Below are 16,666 nucleotides of genomic sequence, written 5' to 3'. Positions count from 1 at the left end.
AGTAGTTATAACTAGTGATTATGATTGATTGATTTTTATGAGATAAGTTTAATGCTAGCTAGCAATTTACCTTGGCTTCTACTGCATTCACGTAACAGGCAGGCTACTCGTGGAGTGCAATGGTTAGAGCGTTGGACTAGTTAACTGTGAGGTTGCAAGATTGGAACCCCTGAGCTGACAAGGTAAAAATCTGTCGTTCTGCCCCTGAACAAGGCAGTTAACCCACAGTTCCCCTGAACAAGGCAGTTAACCCACTGTTCCCCTGAACAAGGCAGTTAACCCACTGTTCCCCTGAACAAGGCAGTTAACCCACTGTTCCCCTGAACAAGGCAGTTAACCCACTGTGCCCCTGAACAAGGCAGTTAACCCACTGTTCCCCTGAACAAGGCAGTTAACCCACTGTTCCCCTGAACAAGGCAGTTAACCCACTGTTCCCCTGAACAAGGCAGTTAACCCACTGTTCCCCTGAACAAGGCAGTTAACCCACTGTTCCCCTGAACAAGGCAGTTAACCCACTGTTCCCCTGAACAAGGCAGTTAACCCACTGTTCCCCTGAACAAGGCAGTTAACCCACTGTTCCCCTGAACAAGGCAGTTAACCCACTGTTCCTAGGCCGTTATTGAAAATAAGAATTTGTTCTTAACTGACTTGCCAGGTTAAATAAAAGTTATAAAAACAAGTTTTTTTTTTTTTTAATAATCGGAAATCAGCGCCCAAAAATACCGATTTCAGATTGTTATGAAAACTTGAAATCGGCCCTAATTAATCGGCCATTCCGATTAATCGGTCGACCTCTAGTTTCAGATCACAAGCCCGTTGGTCTATGCCTATTTCGGAAGCTCTCAATTTGGGCAGCGTGTGCGTGGTCACAGATCTAGCTGACTTATTGAGTTGCGTCTGTCAGTGTGAAGATAATGTGTGGTGTATAATTTAAAATGGTGAAGATATAGGCCAGTCTCTCTCCAGAATGGCTCAGCTGTCTCCCGACCGTTCATTCATTGTTTCATTGTGTGAATTGTTTGCCTTTTTATTGTTTATTTGTATTCATTCTCCATTACATTTGTCACCAGTAGTAAATGTACCATTAATCCCCATCATTTGGTTACTTCATTTTATGTAAATGCATGTATTAATTACAGTCATTTACAGTTCTCATTCTCAACTTGTTACACTTGTTACAACTTGTTACACTTGTGAGAAACAAGTTTAGGATCATTTAATCATTTAATAGCCATTATTTTTTTTCGATTTGTACTTTTTCATCGTCTTTTGTTTGGAGTGCTCCATGTGAGGGAACGGGCACATGTCTGCTCTCTCTGTCCCGATAATGTTGAGGAAGAACACGCATGCCTGAGCCCGTAGAGAAGTACCTGGCCTGATAATGTTGAGGAAGAACACGCATGCCTGAGCCCGTAGAGAAGTACCTGGCCTGATAATGTTGAGGAAGAACACGCATGCCTGAGCCCGTAGAGAAGTACCTGGCCTGATAATGTTGAGGAAGAACACGCATGCCTGAGCCCGTAGAGAAGTACCTGGCCTGATAATGTTGAGGAAGCACACGCATGCCTGAGCGCGTAGAGATGTACCTGGCCTGATAATGTTGAGGAAGAACACGCATGCCTGAGCGCGTAGAGATGTACCTGGCCTCCTGCACGGAAATGTAGGAAAGTGTGTTTGTTTAACATCCATTGCGAATGATAATATATTAAATCTACAGTTCCTCACAATAAATGATTTTAAAATCTTTCCACCAATCTCCCCCTCTAATCACCAATCCTCAGTGTGAAAGAGCGGGGGCAGTTATAGTCCTACTGCAGCATTGACCAATAGGCTGTGAGTTCCATGTGCTAATTTCATTAGCCGCCAATGGATCACAGTGTATCAATGCATCCATGTAACAGAGGCTGGATCACAGTGTATCAATGTGTCCATGTGACAGAGGCTGGATCACAGTGTATCAATGCATCCATGTGACAGAGGCTGGATCACAGTGTATCAATGCATCCATGTAACAGAGGCTGGATGACAGTGTATCAATGCATCCATGTAACAGAGGCTGGATCACAGTGTATCAATGCATCCATGTAACAGAGGCTGGATCACAGTGTATCAATGTAACAGAGGCTGGATCACAGTGTATCAATGCATCCATGTAACAGAGGCTGGATCACAGTGTATCAATGCATCCATGTAACAGAGGCTGGATCACAGTGTATCAATGTGACAGAGGCTGGATCACAGTGTATCAATGCATCCATGTAACAGAGGCTGGATCACAGTGTATCAATGTGTCAGAGGCTGGATCACAGTGTATCAATGTGACAGAGGCTGGATCACAGTGTATCAATGTGTCCATGTGACAGAGGCTGGATCACAGTGTATCAATGCATCCATGTAACAGAGGCTGGATCACAGTGTATCAATGTGTCCATGTAACAGAGGCTGGATCACAGTGTATCAATGCATCCATGTAACAGAGGCTGGATCACAGTGTATCAATGTGTCAGAGGCTGGATCACAGTGTATCAATGTGACAGAGGCTGGATCACAGTGTATCAATGTGTCCATGTGACAGAGGCTGGATCACAGTGTATCAATGCATCCATGTAACAGAGGCTGGATCGCAGTGTATCAATGTGTCCATGTAACAGAGGCTGGATCACAGTGTATCAATGCATCCATGTAACAGAGGCTGGATCACAGTGTATCAATACATCCATGTAACAGAGGCTGGTGATTTGAACTTTGTAGCATTTTTATGATTAACCACGTGACAATGATTTTGAGAAACGAGAAGGTTATTATTGACATTAAACACGAAAATGCGCATATGAAAATCAGAACTGACACGCGGAACGGTAGAAATGACAAGATACATTTGAAGCGTCGCCAAACTTGAAACTCACGCGCCGCCCTAGGAACTCTTTATAAAATATTTGCCTCCACGTTTCCACGGTCAGATTTTGGCTACAGGCTCCTTATGAAGCAAGGTTAGACATGCTTCATAATATGAAATAAAACATTCAGGTTTCAGACAATGAAGTATTTTCAGAGTGCACGCTGCCTCCGGCTCACATTGTAAACGGGTGAAAGAAGCGCTCTTAGCCTGTCGCCTGCACCTGAATGGTGAATGGGAGGCGCGCTTCAACTACCAGTTGAGAAATAAAAATAGCTATTTTTAAATCGTGCACCAAAACTGTGTTTAACACGTGATTGCATTTCGCATTTTGGCGCAATGAATGGGTTTATTAAAAGCATGTTTTACTCCGGCAGCAACCAGACGAGGAGATGCAGGAGAAATCCCTCTCAAAATAGTCTCTGAATGCTGTGCGCGTGTGATAGTTGTGTTGGATAAATAAGATACGCGATGACCAATGAAAATACACACAGGCCAATTTAATTCCGCTAAATTATGCAAATTACCTATAGACCGATAAGCATGACGGTCAAATGTATTTCCGTCAGATTAATAAAACAACTATGGGATTATTTTTTTTCTCCTTGTCATTTCTGCCCGGCAACAGTTTTATTTATCGGCAACAAAAAAGGACAAAAGCAGTCAATTGCCAGCTAACAGAAACCCTGGTGTGTGTGTCTTCGTGTGTGTGTGTATCTGTGTTTGTCTTCGTGTGTATCTGTGTTTGTCTTCGTGTGTGTATCTGTGTTTGTCTTCGTGTGTGTGTGTGTGTGTGTATCTGTGTTTGTCTTTGTGTGTGTGTCTGTATATGTGTGTGTGTAACCTTGTGCGAGTTACACAAGGCCCCCCCCCCAACTCTAAAACACAGAGTGACTTGGGAGCTCTTTCAGAAACAAGGACTCGGTTGTTCCCTGCATTCTTTCTGCTTGTCTGCCCCCTCTATCCCCCTCACCTCTGTCCTCCATCCCTCTTCACCCCCTCTCACTACAAAATACTGCCTCATGACTCCTTGTCGAACAGCAATTTACAATTAGTCAAACCTTCCATTTTGGTGAGTTGTGGAGGTGGGGTACAGTTCTCTTGGGTAAACTCTAAATTAACTTGGATATAATACAGTTTGGGTTGAGGGGATATTTCCTATGGTGACCCTTTAACTTTGTCAAAACCCTAGAATACTCAACCCCTTGACTAACATTCCTCCTCTCAACCCCCTCGCTAACATTCCTCCTCTCAACCCCCTCGCTAACATTCCTCAAATCAACCCCCTCGCTAACATTCCTCAAATCAACCCCCTCACTAACATTCTTCCTCCCAACACACTGGCTAACAATCCTCCTCTCAACCCCCTGGCTAACATTCCTCCTCTCAACCCCCTCAAACATTCCTCCTCCCAACCCCCTCACTAACATTCCTCCTCCCAACCCCTTGACTAACATTCCTCCTCCCAACCCCCTGACTAACATTCCTCCTCCCAACCCCCTCACTAACATTCCTCCTCCCAAACCCCTCACTAACATTCCTCCTCCCAACCCACTCACTAACATTCCTCCTCCCAACCCCCTGGCTAACATTCCTCCTCCCAACCCCCTGGCTAACATTCCTCCTCCCAACCCCCTGGCTAACATTCCTCCTTTCAACCCCCTCAAACATTCCTCATCTCAACCCCCTGGCTAACATTCCTCCTCCCAACCCCCTTGCTAACATTCCTCCTCTCAACCCCCTCAAACATTCCTCCTCCCAACCCCCTCACTAACATTCCTCGTCCCAACCCCCTGACTAACATTCCTCCTCCCAACCCCCTGGCTAACATTCCTCCTCCCAACCCCCTGACTAACATTCCTCCTCCCAACCCCCTCACTAACATTCCTCCTCCCAACCCCCTCACTAACATTCCTCCTCTCAACCCCCTCGCTAACATTCCTCCTCCCAACCCCCTGGCTAACATTCCTCCTCCCAACCCCCTGACTAACATTCCTCCTCCCAACCCCCTGGCTAACATTCCTCCTCCCACCCCCCTAGCTAACATTCCTCCTCCCAACCCCCTGGCTAACATTCCTCATCTCAACCCCCTGGCTAACATTACTCCTCCCAAACCCCTGGCTAACATTCCTCCTCTCAACCCCCTCAAACATTCCTCCTCTCAACCCCCTCAAACATTCCTCCTCTCAACCCCCTGGCTAACATTCCTCCTCCCAACTCCCTCACTAACATTCCTCCTCCCAACCCCCTCAAACATTCCTCCTCTCAACCCCCTCACTAACAATCCTCCTCCCAACCCCCACACTAACATTCCTCCTCTCAACCCCCTGGCTAACATTCCTCCTCTCAACCCCCTTTGTCACCAACTGTTTCTGGATGGTTAGGAGAAGTTGCTCTCAGAGGATGTGTTGGTACCATTCTTTATTCATGGCTGTGTTCTTAGACAAAATTGTGAGTGAGCCCACTCCCTTGGCTGAGAAGCAACCCCACACATGAATGGTCTCAGGATGCTTTACTGTTGGCATGACACAGGACTGATAGTAGCGCTCACCTTGTCTTCTCCGGACAAGCTGTTTTATGGATGTCCCAAAAATCGGAAAGGGGATTCATCAGAGAAAGTGACTTTAACCTCAGCAGTCCATTCTCTTTACCTTTTGCAGAATATCAGTCTGTCCCTGATGTTTTTCCTGGAGAGAAGTGGCTTCTTTGCTGCCCTTCTTGACACCCGGCCATCCTCCAAGGTCTTCGCCTCACTGTGCGTGCAGATGCACTCACACCTGCCTGCTGCCATTCCTGAGCAAGCTCTGTACTGATGGTGCCCCGATCCCGCAGCTGAATCAACTTTAAGAGCTGGTCCTGGCGCTTTCTGGACTTTCTTGGGCGCCCTGAAGCCTTCTTTACAACAATTGTACCGCTCTCCTTGAAGTTCTTGATGATCCGATAAATGGTCGATTTTAGGTGCAATCTTACTGGCAGCAATATCCTTTTGCCTGTGAAGCCCTTTTTGTGCAAAGCAATGATGACGGCACGTGTTTCCTTGCAGGTAACCATGGTTGACAGAGGAAGAACAATGATTCTAAGCACCACCCTCCTTTTCTGTTATTCAAACTCAATCAGCATGACAGAGTGATCTCCAGCCTTGTCCTCATCAACACTCACACCTGTGTTAACGAGATAATCACTGACATGTCAGCTGGTCCTTTTGTGGCAGGGCTGAAATGCAGTGGAAATGTTTTTGGGGGATTCAGTTCATTTGCATGGCGAAAAGGGACTTTGCCATTAATTGCAATTCATCTGATCACTCTTCATAACATACTGGAGTATATGCAAATTGCCATCATACAAACTGAGGCAGTAGACTTTGTGAAAATTCATATTTGTGTCATTCTCAAAACTTTTGGCCACTACTGTGCACCGCCCTTCAATGAAGTTTTACATTGTCACATCTTAGTGTACCTTCAAATTCTCCCGTCTATGCTAGAGACCGTGATGATCTGATAGGCAACGTCCTTCTTGGAAAGCTCTGAACTTGTGCCTAATAACCAACCTAAAGCTATTTATGCACCTCGCAAGCTAACATGGCGCTCTTCTCAGGTCGTAAGCTATAGTTACCCATAGCTGGCTAGTTAGCTTTGGTTATTTGTTCCAATATATTTTAAAATTCCGCCCCAAAAATGTGTTTAGCTAGCTACATTTATAGGATCCTCACTATGAGTCTGAGACACTTTGAGCATCACATTTTCCTTTGCAACATCTAAAATGAATGTTGTCTATATGTATTTGTTTGCTAGCTAGCATGCAAGAGTAGTACTTATCTCTCACATGCCGACAGATGCAGTCGTCTTGATTGAATCGGACACTTCGTGGCACTTCGTTTGACACGTGACTGCAGTTTGCATTGAATTGTGGGTCATAACAAGCCCGTGAGTGATCAAAGTAGTTCACTTGCTCCCTTGAGCTAAATCGAGGGCAGAGGGGGGGTGGTAAGGTTTGTGAATTGGACCGCCACTTAAGATGGCAATCATACTGCATCCGGTTTCGACAGGGATACCCTGAGGGAAAGTGGCTGGGCTGAGGGGGAGTAAAAATGACACGATTGGACTGCAGCCTGGGTCTTTTCACATGTCTTTTAGCCAAGGCAGGTCTGTCAAAGATGAATGCCACAGCCTCTATGGCTCTGCTTCTCTATCCTCCTTTCTCCTCCGTTCTCTTGGCCGGGGTTAGATACACACTGAACTTGTCTGTTTCTTTCAGCCTGATATACCTAGCCAACCCCCCCCCCCTTCCCCTAGGTCTCTGGCTGTGTGTGAGTGGTGAGTGTTGAATGAGTGACGTGGAGCGGTGTAGTCCGTTTCAACCCTGCGGGGGCTGGCTGACCTGTGTATTGATAAGATCCTGTGTGTGTGTGTGTGTCTGTCAGTGCCCAGCATGGCAGTTGGGATATGAGGTCACTCAGAGCTGACCTCAGAGCACCTGTGTCCTGTGTTACCCAACCATCCGTTTAACTCAACGTTGTGTGTGTACTTTTGACTTACTACTAGCCATGTGGTTCTGAGGTACTACTAGCCGTGTGGTTCTGAGGTACTGCTAGCCGTGTTGTGGTTCTGAGGTAATACTAGCCGTGTGGCTCTGAGGTACTGCTAGCCGTGTTGTGGCTCTGAGGTACTGCTAGCCGTGTTGTGGTTCTGAGGTACTGCTAGCCGTGTTGTGGTTCTGAGGTACTGCTAACTGTGTTGTGGCTGGTTTGGTACTGCTAGCCGTGTTGTGGCTCTGAGGGACTGCTAGCCGTGTTGTGGCTGGTTTGGTACTGCTAGCCGTGTTGTGGCTGGTTTGGTACTGCTAGCCGTGTTGTGACTGGGTTGGTACTGCTAGCCGTGTTGTGACTGGGTTGGTACTGCTAGCCGTGTTGTGGCTCTGTGGTAATGCTAATGTTCATGAATTATTTATAGGAGAGACAAGACCAAGATGAGACTCTGGACAAGGCGGATATGGTATATTTGAGGCCTTTTAATCTAGCATAGTGATATCTGGCAAACGTGCAGCACGGCTCTTATCGTCCACTCTTAGGGAGGTTTCGGAAAAAGAGGGCGTAACACATATTTGGGCAGTACATTTATACATTGGAATGACGTAGGTAGATTCTAGTAGTCCTGGCTCCTGGTTGGTTGTTCGTAGGTGATAGACAGTCCTCTCCAGCCTGTTGTCTGTATCTCATTGGTTCTTGACAGAGTTCATTGTCTTTGTAGCCCATCCCAAAGGGTTTGGAGCAGTGTATATTCATGGGTTATCAGTGTGTTTAACAACAGTCCGTGAATGCGTCATTACATGTTTTAATATGTTATTACAACACTAACCATGTGTGTCTGGGTTGGTATTGCTAACCTTGTTGTGGCTCTGAGGTACTGCTAGCCGTGTTGTGGCTGGTTTGGTACTGCTAGCCGTGTTGTGGCTCTGAGGGACTGCTAGCCGTGTTGTGGCTGGTTTGGTACTGCTAGCCGTGTTGTGACTGGGTTGGTACTGCTAGCCGTGTTGTGGCTCTGTGGTAATGCTAACCATGTGTGTCTGGGTTGGTATTGCTAACCTTGTTGTGGCTCTGAGGTACTGCTAGCCGTGTTGTGGCTCTGAGGTACTGTTAGCCGGTAATGCTAACCGTGTTGTAGCTCTGAGGTACCTGGTCAGCTATTTTAGTGTTGAATGTGTGTTCCTAAGTAAAGTACAGTGAAGTGTTATTGACTGTACGTTTGTTTATTCCAGGTGTAACTCTGTGTTGTTGTTTTTGTTGCACTGCTTTGCTTTGCTTTATCTTGACCAGGTCGCAGTTGTAAATGAAAACTTGTTCTCAACTGGCCCACCTGGTTAAATAAAGGTGTTCTCAACTGGCCCACCTGGTTAAATAAAAGTGTTCTCAACTGGCCGACCTGGTTAAATAAAGGTGTTCTCAACTAGCCTACCTGGTTAAATAAAGGTGTTCTCAACTGGCCTACCTGGTTAAATAAAGGTGTTCTCAACTGGCCTACCTGGTTAAATAAAGGTGTTCTCAACTGGCCCACCTGGTTAAATAAAGGTGTTCTCAACTAGCCCACCTGGTTAAATAAAAGTGAAATAAATTACATTTAACAAAAAACAGAAGAGTTTTAGAGGATGTAAAGTTATACAATGCCTGTAAAATTACATTATGATGCAATCTTTTGATATGCCATATCTCTCTCCTCTCCCTCTTTCTTTCCCTCTCCCCTCCCTCACTCCCTCTCCCCTCCCTCACTTCCTATCCATTTCCCTCACTCCCTCTCTCCCCTTCCCTCTCTCCCTCCCCCCTCACTCCCCATCCCTTTCCCTCTCTCCCTCCCCCCTCACTCCCCATCCCTTTCCCTCTCTCCCTCTCCCCCCTCACTCCGTCTCTCCCCTCCCTCACTCTGTCTTCCCCCCTCCATCTCCATCTCTCCCCTCCCTCACTCCGTCTTCCCCCCTCCATCTCCGTCTCTCCCCTCCCTCACTCCGTCTTCCCCCCTCCGTCTCCCTCTCTCCCTCTCCCCCCTCACTCTGTCTCTCCCCTCCCTCACTTCGTCTCCCCCCTCCATCTCCGTCTCTCCCCTCCCTCACTCCGTCTTCCCCCCTCCATCTCCGTCTCTCCCCTCCCTCACTCCGTCTTCCCCCCTCCATCTCCGTCTCTCCCCTCCCTCACTCTGCCTTCCCCCCTCCGTCTCCCTCTCTCCTTCAGATCCAACCCGTTCTACGAGCCCCGGACCTCCAGCCCATCCCGGCCCTCCGGGGGCCCCTCTCCAGACTTCAGTAACCAGAAGAGGAGAGCCCCGCTACCTCCCAGACCTCCAGGCCCCAGCCCCTCGGCCCCCAACACCTCCAGGGAGGGGGCAGAGAGGGAGAGATTCATGCCCAGTAGACCCAGTGCCGTGGCAGCTGTGGTGGGGCGAGATCTGGCCTTCTCCTCCCCTAAGGTAAGACTCTTTGAAGAGGGTAGTGGCACTAGAGTAGGGGTATTCATGACGTGTGTGTGTGTGTGTGTGTGTGGTTGCTCACAAAGTGTGTGTAGTTGTGTTTGCATGTGCCTCCGTGTGTGTCCAGTCACCTCCAACCTCCTCATCTGAATATAGGTATTAGTTTATTGGGTTGTTTGTTTGTTTATTTATTTATTTAAATTCTGCATTTCTGCTAGTTGTAATTAAACGGCTGGTGGTCACACACACATGATGAGCCACCCCAGTGGCCGGGAGTGATTGGGTGGGGGGGGTGGGGGGGGGTTTAAGTAGTCTATATGAGATGCAGGGCAGAAAGCATATGAGGGGCTTAAACACATCAGCAGACTGATTACAGGGGGGGTAAGAACCCCATCTGCCCCCATAACCCCCCCCCGCGGACACACACACACACCCTCCCTCCGTGGCTGGCTGTTGTAGTTGTGTAGGACTTGGTGCGGTAACAGTAATGGTGGTACTATGTCATTAAGGAAGGTTTATCAACCAGCTGCACAGCCGTGTGACTGTGGGTGAGGGGGTCTAAACAACTTTAATTACCCAGACTCAGTGGCCTGTGGTGGGCTGCACTCCGCCAAGGGCTGCCCCTGTCTTTAGAGCTCAGCGGAGGAGGGAGAGAGGGGAGGGAGAGAGGGGAGGGAGATAGGGGAGAGAGAGAGGAGGGAGAGAGGAGTGAGTGAGAGAGGGAGAGAGAGAGGAGTGAGTGAGAGAGAGGGAGAGAGGAGGGAGAGAGGAGGGAGAGAGGAGGGAGAGAGGGGGAGAGAGGAGGGAGAGAGAGGAGGGGGGAGAGAAACTGAGGCTGTTGCAGGAGAGATATCCAGTGGAAAATGAGGCTCAGACTTTAACATGTAGAGGTGGTGAGAATAGGGTTTGGTTTCTGTAAATATTCTCACAGCGAAAAACACACACACACACACACACACACACACACACACACACACACACACACACACACACACACACACACACACACACAATGATGAGAAACTCCTACACACGTGTGTATGTGTCTGTGTGTTAGTACGCACAGATTCCAGTTTGCCCAAAAAACACAGGCTGTTCCTCTGCTTCTCAATGTTTTGTGTGTGTGGTGTGTGTGTGGGTGGTGTGTGGGTGGGTGGTGTGTGTGTGTGTGGGGGTGGTGTGTGGGTGTGTGTGGTGTGGGTGGGTGGCGTGTGTGTGTGTGTGGGTGGCGTGTGTGTGTGTGTGGGTGGTGGGTGTGTGTGGGTGTGGGTGGTGTGGGTGGTGTGTGTGTGTGTGTGCATCTGCTTGTGTGTGGTCTTGTTTAAGTCCTCCGTGTGTGTGTGTGTGTGTGTGTGTGTGTGTTAGTCCAGTTTGTCATGGTGTTAAGGCTACCTCTTCAACAACAGGCTGTGGTGGATCAGGACAGGCTGTGGTGAATCAGGACAGGCTGTGGTGAATCAGGACAGGCTGTGGTGGATCAGGACAGGCTGTGGTGAATCAGGACAGGCTGTGGTGAATCAGGACAAGCTGTGGTGAATCAGGACAGGCTGTGGTGAATCAGGACAGGCTGTGGTGAATCAGGACAGGCTGTGTTCTTGTATCCTCCACTCTTTGTATAAGAGTATGATTTTAACATGGACATTTAGTCATTAAACAGACGCTCTCATCCAGAGCTGCTTCCAGACAGAACCTTCATTAGTAGCGTGGTGAGACCGTACCTTCATCAGTAGCGTGGTGAGACAGTACCTTCATCAGTAGCTAGGTGAGACAGTACCTTCATCAGTAGCGAGGTGAGACAGTACCTACATCAGTAGCTAGGTGAGACAGTACCGTCATCAGTAGCGAGGTGAGACAGTACCTTCATCAGTAGCGTGATGAGACAGTACCTTCATCAGTAGCGTGGTGAGACAGTACCTTCATCAGTAGCGTGGTGAGGCAGTACCTTCATCAGTAGCGTGGTGAGACAGTACCTTCATCAGTAGCGTGATGAGACAGTACCTTCATCAATAGCTAGGTGAGACGGTACCTTCATCAGTAGCTAGGTGAGACAGTACCTTCATCAGTAGCGTGGTGAGACAGTACCTTCATCAGTAGCGTGGTGAGACAGTACCTTCATCAGTAGCGTGATGAGACAGTACCTTCATCAGTATCTAGGTGAGACAGTACCTTCATCAGTAGCTAGGTGAGACAGTACCTTCATCAGTAGCGTGGTGAGACAGTACCTTCATCAGTAGCTAGGTGAGACAATACCTTCATCAGTAGCGTGGTGAGACAGTACCTTCATCAGTAGCTAGGTGAGACAATACCTTCATCAGTAGCTAGGTGAGACAATACCTTCATCAGTAGCTAGGTGAGACAGTACCTTCATCAGTAGCGTGATGAGACAGTATCTTCATCAGTAGCGAGGTGAGACAGTACCTTCATCAGTAGCATGATGAGACAGTACCTTCATCAGTAGCGTGGTGAGACAGTACCTTCATCAGTAGCGTGGTGAGACAGTACCTTCATCAGTAGCTAGGTGAGACAATACCTTCATCAGTAGCTAGGTGAGGCAGTACCTTCATCAGTAGCGTGATGAGACAGTACCTTCATCAGTAGCTAGGTGAGACAATACCTTCATCAGTAGCTAGGTGAGACAGTACCTTCATCAGTAGCTAGGTGAGACAGTACCTTCATCAGTAGCGTGATGAGACAGTACCTTCATCAGTAGCGTGATGAGACAGTACCTTCATCAGTAGCTAGGTGAGACAGTACCTTCATCAGTAGCTAGGTGAGACAGTACCTTCATCAGTAGCGTGGTGAGACAGTACCTTCATCAGTAGCTAGGTGAGACAGTACCTTCATCAGTAGCTAGGTGAGACAGTACCTTCATCAGTAGCGAGGTGAGACAGTACCTTCATCAGTAGCTAGGTGAGACAGTACCTTCATCAGTAGCGTGGTGAGACAGTACCTTCATCAGTAGCGTGGTGAGACAGTACCTTCATCAGTAGCTAGGTGAGACAGTACCTTCATCAGTAGCGTGGTGAGACAGTACCTTCATCAGTAGCTAGGTGAGACAGTACCTTCATCAGTAGCGTGGTGAGACAGTACCTTCATCAGTAGCTAGGTGAGACAGTACCTTCATCAGTAGCGTGGTGAGACAGTACCTTCATCAGTAGCTAGGTGAGACAGTACCTTCATCAGTAGCTAGGTGAGACAGTACCTTCATCAGTAGCGTGGTGAGACAGTACCTTCATCAGTAGCGTGGTGAGACAGTACCTTCATCAGTAGCGTGGTGAGACAGTACCTTCATCAATAGCTAGGTGAGACGGTACCTTCATCAGTAGCGAGGTGAGACAATACCTTCATCAGTAGCTAGGTGAGACAGTACCTTCATCAGTAGCGTGGTGAGACAGTACCTTCATCAGTAGCTAGGTGAGACAGTACCTTCATCAGAAGCGTGGTGAGACAGTACCTTCATCAGTAGTTCCAGTTGAAGTCGGAAGTTTGCATGCACCTTAGCCAAATACATTTAAACTCAGTTTAAATGTTTGTAGGTTTGTAGACCTCCTTGCTGGCACACGCTTTTTCAGTTCTGCCCACAAATGTTCTGTGGGATTGAGGTCAAGGCTTTGTGATGGCCCTCCAATACCTTGACTTTGTTGTCTTTAAGCCATTTTGCCACAACTTTGGAAGTATGCTTGGGGTCATTGTCCATTTGGAAGACCCATTTGCGACAAAGCTTTAACTTCCTGACTGATGTCTTGAGATGTTGCTTCAATATATCCACATAATTGTCCTTCCTCATGATTCCATCTATTTTGTGAAGTGCACCAGACCCTCCTGCAGCAAAGCACCCCCACAACAAGATGCTGCCACCCCCGTGCTTCACGGTTGGGATGGTGTTCTTCGGCTTGCAAGCCTCCCCCTTTTTCCTCCAAATGTGAAGATGGTCATTATGGCTAAACAGTTAAATTGTTGTTTCATCAGACCAGAGGACATTTTTCTCCAAAAAGTACAATCTTTGTCCCCATGTGCAGTTGCAAACCGTAGTATGGCTTTTTTATAGCGGTTTTGGAGCAGTGGCTTCTTCCTTGCTGAGCGGCCTTTCAGGTTATGTCGATATAGGACTCGTTTTACTGTGGATATTGATACTTTTGTACCTGTTTCCTCCAGCATCTTCACAAGGTCCTTTGCTGCTGTTCTGGGATTGATTTGCACGTACGTTCATCTCTAGGAGACAGAACGCGTCTCCTTCCTGAGCGGTATGACGGCTGCGTGGTCCCATGGTGTTCATACTTGCGTACTACTGTTTGTACAGATGAACGTGGTACCTTCAGGAGTTTCGAAATTGCTCCCAAGGATGAACCAGACTTGTGGAGGTCTACAATATTTTCTGAGGTCTTTGCTGATTTCTTTTGATTTTCCCATGATGTCAAGCAAAGAGGCAGTGAGTTTGAAGGTAGGCCTTGAAACACATCCACAGGTACACCTCCAACTGACTCCAATGATGTCTTAGTGTATGTAAACTTCTGACCCACTGGAATTGTGATACAGTGAATTAATCTGTCTGTAAAGAACTGTTGGAAAAATGACTTGTGTCATGCACAAAGTAGATGCCCCAACCGACTTGCCAAAACTACAGTTTGTTATCAAGATATTTGTGGAGTGGCTGAAAAACGAGTTTTAATGACCCTAAGTGTATGTAAACTTCCGACTTCAACTGTAAGTGAGACAACCACATCTAGTTTCAGGTGTTACGGTGATACACCTGGTATAGATGCTGTTTCCTGAATATACTGACGTTAACAACACCTTCATAATATTGACTTGCACTCTCACAGGAAACTGTTCAGTGTAAAAAACCCAGCAGCGTTGCAGTTCTTGACACAAGCCGGTGTGCCTGGCACCTACTACCATACCCCGTTCAACGGCACTCAAATCTTTTGTCTTGTCCATTCACCCTCTGAATGGCATGACATGCACAGTCCTCGTCTCAATTGGCGTAAAAATCCTTCTTTAACCCGTCTCCTCCCCTTCACCTACCCTGAGTTGAGGTGACATCAATAAGGGATCATATCTTTCGCCTGGATTCACCTGGTCAGTCTATTTCATGGAAAGAGCAGCTGTTCTTCATGTTTGTAAACTCAGTGTATCTCCGTCATAGTAAGGACATTTCTCCTCAGCGTTAGTGTAACGAAGGCAAGGGTGTTATTGTCTATTTTTAGGAGCGAAGACAATCTCTCCAGTGTGTGGTATCCATACAGATTCATTTACACTGAACAGTATGTTAAAGTAGGGTGGGTTTGTTTGGGTCAAAGGGCAATTGTTGCCTACTGTAAGTGGCAGTTTACCAAAAGCGGTTCTACATTTCATTTGTCATTTTTCTTCATACTGTATGAGGGTATTTCCTGACATTTCACATGAGGCATTTCCACTGGCTGGTGACGTCCCCCTGGTGGCTGGTGACGTCCCCCTGGTGGCTGGTGACGTCCCCCTGGTGGCTGGTGAAGTCCCCCTGGTGACGTCCCCCCTGGTGGCTGGTGACGTCCCCCTGGTGACGTCCCCCCTGGTGGCTGGTGACGTCCCCCTGGTAACGTCCCCCTGGTGGCTGGTGGCGTCCCCCTGGTGGCTGGTGGCGTCCCCCTGGTGGCTGGTGACGTCCCCCTGGTGACATCCCCCTGGTGGCTGGTGACGTCCCCCTGGTGGCTGGTGACGTCCCCCTGGTGGCTGGTGACGTCCCCCTGGTGGCTGGTGGCGTCCCCCTGGTGGCTGGTGACGTCCCCCTGGTGACGTCCCCCTGGTGACTGGTGACGTCCCCCTGGTTGTTTGTTACTCTTTTATAACCATTCATCAAAGTTACTGGACTCTCAGTACGTACTTCCCCAGTCCTTCACTCTGCTGTCTCTCTCTGTCTCTTTGTCTCTCTCTCTTTGTCTCTCTCTGTCTCTTTGTCTCTCTCTCTTTGTCTCTCTCTCTCTTTGTCTCTCTCTCTCTTTGTCTCTCTCTGTCTCTCTCTCTGCCTCTCTCTCTGTCGCCCTCGGTCTCTCTCTGCGTCTCTCTCTGTCTCTCTCTCTGTCTCTCTCTCTCTCCTCTCTGTCTCTCTGTCTGTCTCTCTCTCTCTGCCTCTCTCTCTGCCTCTCTCTCTGCCTCTCTCTCTGCCGCTCTCTCTGCCTCTCTCTCTGTCTCTCTCTCTGTCTCTCTCTCTCTCCCTCTTTCTCTCCCTCTTTCTGTCTCGCTCTGTCTCTCTCTCTCAGCCTCTCTCTGTCTCTCTCTCTCTGCCTCTCTCTCTGCCTCTCTCTCCCTCGCTGTCTCTCTCTCCCTCGCTGTCTCTCTCTCTGTCTCTCTCTCTGTCTCTCTCGGCCTCTCTCTGTCTCACTCTCGGTCTCTGTGTCTGTCTGTCTCTCTTTCTTTCTCCATCCCTCTCTCTTCCTCTGTCTTAGAGGACAATGAAAGACCGATCCCAGAGTGCGTTGAGGTTTTGCTTCTCTGGAGTCGCGGAGACGGAACGTCTGTCTGAAGGATTCATTTAAATGAACAGAGTAACTTTCTAAAAGAAAGAGAGAAGGAAGAACGGACGAGAGATTCATGTCTGTCCCGTTTCAGTCCATCTCCTTCCCGGGGGCCACTCCTTCTCTCCTCCTCCTCCTCCTCCTCCTCTGTCACTGTCACTGTCTCTGCTTCGTTGTCTCTGTTCCAGAAGTTTCAGTGAGCCGTTCTGCCCTCAGCTGCTCTGATCTCGCGGATTTTCATCAGTTTCCGCTTCATGAATTTATTAGCCTTTATTTTCATATGGAGAAAAGTCACGAACAGAACGCCGATGTCGGAGGAAAAGTTT

At 48.1% G+C, this 16,666-nt stretch overlaps 1 protein-coding gene across 1 annotated transcript in view; it reads left to right on the top strand.

The window, feature by feature from the left end:
* ehbp1 (EH domain binding protein 1) overlaps window positions 1-16,666 on the top strand; it is a 344,316-nt gene that overhangs the window by 106,903 nt on the left and 220,747 nt on the right. Inside the window, 1 exon segment of the mRNA XM_090217692.1 lies at window positions 9,615-9,849. Within this exon segment, the coding sequence (XP_090073818.1) occupies window positions 9,615-9,849 (235 nt within the window).

The sequence above is a fragment of the Oncorhynchus mykiss genome, chromosome 23 (genome assembly GCF_057628025.1).
Source record: "Oncorhynchus mykiss isolate SJ-2025 chromosome 23, ASM5762802v1, whole genome shotgun sequence".
Taxonomy (NCBI): domain Eukaryota; kingdom Metazoa; phylum Chordata; class Actinopteri; order Salmoniformes; family Salmonidae; genus Oncorhynchus; species Oncorhynchus mykiss.
The sequence above is the reverse complement of the archived record's forward strand: the minus strand, read 5'-3'. Positions and strand labels throughout refer to the sequence as shown.